The following is a 7450-nucleotide window of genomic DNA, read 5'->3' as shown; positions in this document are numbered from 1 at the left end:
CTTTTTTGATAGGTTAAAATCATTTTGAAGAAAGTGAAGGGTGATGAATAGCCAAACAAAAAGATCAAAATTGGATACCTCAGATGAAGGTTGGAGTATCTATATGTTTGCAATAAACAGCTTTCAGTACTTCTATAGAACATTTAATTAAGCAGATCTTTAATTTCCTCCAATATTCCATATGAAAATTTATATTGAAAATAGATTGATATTTCTTTTTGATAATTTAATAATTGAGGGTGGAGTGATTAAGCTACAACAATATTTTTTATATGCTTTGATCACATGAAAATGGTATCTAAAATAAGTTGTTTTTAATGAGGGATAGAATTCATAATTAATGTATGTGTTGATGAAATTTTTTTAAAAGAAAATAGTGGTAAAAAATAAAAACAACACATCCACACACATAAAAATAATAGTTTTGAAATTTATTATAATAAAAAAAAAATTTGAGCATGCATGTTGCATGTGCAATTAGACATAATGATGAAACTAAAAACAAGGTAATGTTAAAAAATTGAAATTAAAAAAAAATTAAATAACTTAATTGAAAACATGTTAAATTTAGAAAGTATAATTTAACATAATTGTAAATATTTTATAAACAAAATAGTTAATAATTTATTATCATTTAATATAAGGTATTATAAGTAAATTGATTAATAGAAAGTTACTGAGTCATTTAAAAAAAAAAACTCAAGATAGTAAAGAAAATTATTTGAGATGTATAACATTGATTAAAAAATTAAAAACAATTGTATTATTTCAGCTTTCTTTTCGTTTTATTTTTTTTTATTTGCAAACGAAATGGTGTGAGATGTTCAAAGAGCGAAGAGTTTGAAAACGAACTAAACCCCGGATAAGGATCTCTCACAAGTCACAGCAGTCTGGTTCTGCGAGTTGGAGTTGATGCTTTGCAAACAAGCATCCATTCCCATGGAGTCTCTCTCGTCTTTTCTTTCACCAACGCCTCTCAACTTCTCTTCTCACAAGCTCTCTCCAATGGCTGCCTCTGCAACTACTTTTTCTTCCTTATCATTTGCATCCATGCCCTCCCAACACCAACGAACTTCCACCCCAAAACGCACTTCAAAACCCACTAAAACCCTCTCTCCAACAATACCAACACCCACAATCACAACAACAACAACAACAACAACCACCACCTCTCTTCCTCCAAAGAAGGTTTTTCTACAACACCCACTTCTCCATTTCGTTAGAAAAGTTTAAATTGCTGAGAAATATGATGAAAGAAATGAACTTTGTATAATTTTGTATTTCCTCGGCAACCAAACGGAGCTTAAGTGCTTAGCTGTGAAACTTTACTGTTTTAGAAAGATTAAAGTTTTGTTATTTGCGTGTGTTTGTGTGGGCAGGTTCTGGTTCCTATTGGATTTGGTACAGAGGAAATGGAAGCTGTTATTATAGTTGATGTTCTACGCCGAGCTGGTGCGGATGTGACCGTGGCCTCGGTGGAGCCACAGCTTCAGATTGAAGCTTCTAGCGGTACCAAACTGGTTGCTGATACCTCCATCTCGACTTGTTCTGATCAAGTTTTCGATCTGGTCGCATTGCCGGTACAAATTTTATGCTTGTTAAATTATTGCATAACCTTAAAAATTACAAGTTCTTTTCATTATAGTTTAGAAGCAAAGAATTGTAGCTGCGTGTGGCCATGATAAAGTTTAGTCATTTGGTAAACAAGGCACTGTGTTAAAGCCAAGAATTGTAGTCAAGGGCATTATTGAAATGAAATGAACAATGAGATGTGAGCTTAAATTCCATTTAGTTAATAGAAATTCTGTTTGCACTTCTATCTATCCAACTTGAAGGATTGGGTTAGGAGATAATTAGTTGTTAATCAAGCTTTACTTGGTAAATGGTCGTGGCTTTATGCGGTGGAGACAGATTCCCTTGGAGGAGAATGATAGAAAATAAACATGGGAATTCATGGGGTGGATGGTGTTCAGATATAGGGAGGGGTCCTTATGGGGGGAACCTATGGAACCCTCCCTATATCTGAAGAGGATAGGATGATCTGGTCCCTTTTTAAAAATCATAGTTTTTTTGTAAACACTTACCATAAGGCTTTGAGATAAAGAAAAAGAAAAAAAAAAGGGGGGGGGGGGGGGTAATGTGAAATAGCGCATCAGGGTTGCACACCTTGTATGTCAATCTTTGATTGAACTGTTGGACAGTATCAAAGGGTAAAATAACTAAAATTTTAACAAAGGATAATTTGAGGAAGCAAGTAAATTATTTATTCAATGTGAAAATCTAATGGGGAGTCTGTGGATCATATTTTTCTTCATTGCGTGGTAGCTACAGATTTATGGACGCCTATTTTGAGCTTATTCAGGATTAGTTGGGTAATGCCAAGGACAGTGAGTCGGTGACTGAGTTATTGGCTTGCTGGAAATATTGTTTTGGAAAAAAAAAAAGTCAAGTCTGCAATTTGGAGGGCTGTTGCATTATGCTTAATGTGAATTATTTGGAGAGAAGGAAAGCACTCTCTTTTGAAGGCCATAAACTCACAGTAGTACTTTGTTCCTGCAGTCTTTACACGCATGGGAGTTGGCTGCTAGTTCATCTTTTTCTTCTTCAATTTTATCAGCTTTCATTGATGATATTGATTTTGTATGTTAAATTGTTAGTCCTGTACTTTTTTTTTTTTTTTTCCTTTTTTCTTTTTCCTTTTCTTTTGGGTGTTCCTTTGTATACTCCTCGTGTAGTTTGGTTGAGCAGGGGGTTTGGCATCATAATTCTTCAATTGCATCCTTACTGACCCATCAATCAATTTATGTGGGAATCCGGTTGTAGACTAACAAGTTGTGCAAATAGGTTTGACAATTAATTTGTTTGGTGATTAATGTAATCTGCATTGTTTTAAGGGAGGAATGCCCGGCTCGGCACGGTTAAGAGACTGTGAAGTTCTGCAGAAAATAATGAGCAAACAAGCTGAGGAAAAAAGGCTATATGGGGCTATCTGTGCTGCCCCTGCAGTCACGCTGAAGCCTTGGGGTCTTCTGAAGAAAAAGCAGGTGGCTACCTTGGGTTGATTTTGATTGAAATTTAATGGATACATGCATATAAATGTATCATGGTTGGCTAATTGTGGTGTAGTTTGTCCTGCAAGACGACTTGTCACCCTGCATTCATGGACAAGCTTCCAACCTTCTGGGCTGTTAAATCTAGTATTCAAGTTTCAGGAGAGCTTACAACAAGCCGTGGTCCCGGAACTACTTTTGAGTTTTCTCTTTCCTTAGTGGAGCAGCTGTTTGGAGAGTCAATTGCCAAAGAGGTTGGACAAGGGTTGGTAAGGCCCCTACTCTAGTTGGGTTTGCAGCTTAGACTTTATCCTTTGATGGTTATTTTCACATTTGTCACAGAAGGAATTTCATGATACAAGTTAGAGTTTTTTCTATTTTCTGTAACAAAGCATGTGGATTGTCATGCAATTGATGCAATCTTTCTCTCTGATACAATCTGCTGAAGTGGTGAAGGTAGATTCATATAGATGGAAATCAATAGTATAAAAAATAAAAGAGCAATTTTTGCTTGAGAGAGAGTCTAGCAGGATTTGAATACATTATGCAATGTACCAGATCTCATTTGATTAAAGTATATATTTATACTGTAAATTAGCATACCAAAGGATAAGTACTATAGAGGTTGAAGGTGTCCCTTTTTCAGACGCTTGGCTTAATTGAGGTTCAAGATACTTGCATTTTTAAAATTTTTTGGATTCTAAAATATGGATCAGAAGCATAAAAGAATTCAACTAGGGTGTCTCTGTGGTGCTAACCCTAGTTTGGATAGGGGGAGAAGAGGGAGTATGTTCTATCCACTCTCCCCTCTCTTCTGCCACTGCTCCAAACTTGCACTAAGATTGTTTATGGCTTGGTCAAAATGGAAAATGCATAGTAACAAAAGCATAATGAAAAATGGACAATAAGGAGTATTTTAGATACCCATTAATAACACTAGTAAGGAAAAAGGTGATATTCTACAGAAATCAAACAATTGCAAAGGCCTCTTTCCATCAAAACCGTTGAAGGTTGATGGGCTCATTATTGTTGATAGTAAAGAGAGAGATGTTCAACACGTTATAGTTTTTTTTTGTTTTTAAAGTAACACACACACTCACGCACAAAATTCTAAATCTTGATGTAAAGTATATTCAAGACACAGGTAAAAAGAAGGCAAAGTGGTGAATGTGCTGAGTCCCCGCACTTCTGATATCCCAAAACTAAATATGTCATTCTTTTCTTTGTAGTTGAATAACAAATTTATCATTTCACTCTCATCAGAGTTTGTCTTATATATTTTGCCTAATTTGCTTGAGCTAACACTCTGGTTCTGTTATATTAGTTGGTGTCTTCTGCTGATGATAATCTAACAAAGGAAGAGTTCAACAAAGTTGAATGGTCTGTTGACCACACCCCTCGTGTAAGTTGCTTCTCTTTTTCCTTAATTGAGAAAGCCTTTTGTGTTCAGATGTGCAACTTGTTTAATGAATTTTATTTATTTATTTACTACTACTCTTCTACCTCCTACTACTGCATTGATTCTTCTATATTCTAATAGATAATGTCCCTTTCTTTTATGGATGAACAAAAGGAGATACTTAAATTCTGCTTATAGTTCTTATTTATCATTTCCTTGCCATTGTTAACCTCCAAATGATCATTTCTTGGCATAAAGTATTTCTAGAGATAATTCAAAAACCTTTTATGGGAAAGCAGTAAGTCATTTGATAATTGCAGTCAATGGGTACTTTGTAGTCTGAACTCTCAACTATTAACAGCACTAGTAAGTTACAATCCTCGTGTCCCTCTTTAAAGGAATGGTTAGCAACAGATCTGTGATTAGGGAAGAAATTTTCAACACAGAATTATTATCTTTCCATTATGGTTCTTACCCCAGAAAACTTCAATAGGTTTTTTTTTTTTTTAATCATATAAGTATGCTGCTAAGGAGTTGCTTTCCTCGTTGTATCTGTTAGCTGAATAAGATGGGCACATAAGGGTTGAGACTGATTGCCATGACTTGAAAGTTTTTTTTATCACATTGTTTGTTCTTTTGCTTGCCCTTCATGTTTTACATGCTATGTAGCATATGTTTAGATACAAGTTTTATCTACACTTGACATGTACTGACGCATACCTGCACCCTTGATGTAGGTTCATCCAACGCCTATGGATGTTTTTTCATTGTGTGTGTGTAGGATATTTTCTCATCACTCATGGTTATGCAGGTCCTCATTCCAGTTGCAAATGGCTCTGAAGCAATTGAAGTAGTAACTATTGCAGATATTCTACGGCGAGCAAAAGTTGATGTCATCATTGCTTCACTTGAAAAATCTGTGCAAATTTTGGCATCTCAAGGCACAAAAATTGTTGCTGACAAGTTAATCGGCGATGCTGCTGAGTCAATATATGATATAATCATTCTTCCAGTAAGATAAACAAGCATCTCTTTTGGATAATACAAGCAGCATTCTTGCTCCTTTCTTAATAGTAGTTTTTTTTTTTTTTTTTTTAAATATCTTGAATTTTCACTTCAGAATCGGTATTGGTCAGATAGATTATATCTTTGTGTGGCCAAGATCAAATGAAATATGAAGTCTTAGAAGTTCTTTGTATTAATTGGTTGAGTCAGCACAGGCTTCATTATAATTCTCCATGTTGAAGTTAACGTATTGGTACTTGGTTCATTCTTGCTACTTCATTTTCTCTTCTATATTTGGTTGGCTGTATGCTCCATTTCCCAAGATGCAGTATGCATAAGATTTTTTGTATATTTTTCCCTCTCTTTTTTCTTTTGACATGATGCACCTTTTCCCATCCATCACCCCCTTGTCTCTTTTAAATTTTAGTGTTTTTATTCTGCTTATTATTGACCCATGCTTTGTTGTCAGAATTCACTCTTTATGCATGATATACTCTTAAAAATAATATTGTTTCTTTTCCACACTACACCCATTAAGATTTTTCCGTTGTAAAATTTCAGGGAGGAACTGCCGGGGCTGAGCGGATACACAAATCTAAGATTCTCAAGAAGCTGATCAAAGAACAAGATTCAGCTGGAAGAATATATGGAGCAGTCTGCTCTTCACCCACAGTCCTGCAAAGACAGGGTTTACTGAAGGTAATTCAAAACCAATTGTTATCATCCTGCTTTGAACCTTCATATGTTAAAGCTTGCCATTCCTCTGCCAAGATACAGGATAAAAGAGCTACTGCCCATCCATCTGTCGTAGACACGCTTACAAAAGTAGTGGATGGTGCCAAAGTGGTCATTGACGGTAAACTGATTACAAGCAGGGGACTTGCTACAGTAGTAGATTTTGCTTTGACTATTGTAGGCAAGCTTTTTGGTTATGGAAGAGCAAGAAGTGTTGCAGAAGGTCTTGTTTTTGAGTATCCAAGGAGTTAGGGGATCTATGTCAAATCTTTAGTGGTTGAAGGCAACTTTTTATGTCTGCCATAAGAAATGAAGAGTTTATCCCCTACTCAAATCAACACGAGTAGAAAATTCTTCGTTAGTGCATACTCTATTTCAGTGTTAAAGAGTCTCTACAGAACATCTACGAAGTCATGGTTGCTTTATCCTTTACTAGAAGACTGGTCACCATGTAAAAGTGATGTTGCATGTACTTTTTTGGTCATGATTTATATTTCAAATATCTGCAAATTTTGTGAATTTGTTCTCAAACTCCGATTTTTAGTCTAATGTCAAACAGAATGCATTGAGATTAAAAGCTTTAGACCATATTTTAATTTAGTCTTTAACCTTTTAATGGAAAAAGTTGACGTGTGAAACAGAAGAATAAAAAATTATTTCTCATGCCATATTAGCGGCCAATTGTACGGCCATGCCAGATTTTAATAAAAAGAAAAAACTGAGATACCAATGCCGCCAGAAGAGAGAGAGACCTGCTTGCCCAAAATCGCTAATCATGGATTCAAGAGTCAACGACTGCTTTGGGTGAGATTTAAAAAAGTGTGGGTCGAGAAAAAATTGTTTAGGAAGGCAAGAAGCAATCGCAACATTATCTGTTCAATTGGACCATGGAAAGCTTACACCACAAAACAAATCTCCAGGACCTAAGATTTGTTCTTGTAACTTGCTTATGGATTGGGTTCTCCATTTGGTGGTTTGCTGTACCGGAGCGGCGGATCAAGGAAAACTTGTTCAAAATACTAGGATATGTATGTGAAGTGTGAACAAGCTTTGTACTACAGCATCTGCCAAGCCCATTTGATTGTGTGGAAAACCACTCAATTATTCCTTACGTCAACTATTGGAAAAAGAAGAGTTTGATCTGCCTGGGCTACAAACAAATCTAATAAAAGCAACATTAGTATTTGTGGCAGCGATTATTCTAAGTATGGCTATATTAGAGTCAGTATCCATGGTAGGCTTTTGATGGGCCTGATTAAGC

The 7450-nt window shown here is 35.6% G+C and overlaps 1 protein-coding gene across 1 annotated transcript; it reads left to right on the top strand.

The window, feature by feature from the left end:
• The first annotated feature begins 801 nt into the window (after positions 1-801).
• On the top strand, positions 802-6708 carry LOC126706175 (protein DJ-1 homolog C). The gene is made up of 8 exons (XM_050405489.1): positions 802-1188; positions 1380-1580; positions 2895-3044; positions 3140-3319; positions 4375-4452; positions 5261-5461; positions 6016-6153; positions 6232-6708. Exons 1-8 carry the CDS (start codon positions 913-915, stop codon positions 6439-6441), a joined length of 1434 nt encoding a protein of 477 aa, XP_050261446.1. The 5' UTR covers positions 802-912; the 3' UTR covers positions 6442-6708.
• Positions 6709-7450: the final 742 nt, after the last annotated feature.

This window comes from Quercus robur, chromosome 11 (assembly GCF_932294415.1).
Source record: "Quercus robur chromosome 11, dhQueRobu3.1, whole genome shotgun sequence".
In the NCBI taxonomy this organism is placed as follows: domain Eukaryota; kingdom Viridiplantae; phylum Streptophyta; class Magnoliopsida; order Fagales; family Fagaceae; genus Quercus; species Quercus robur.
This window is presented reverse-complemented; position numbering and strand designations above follow the sequence as displayed.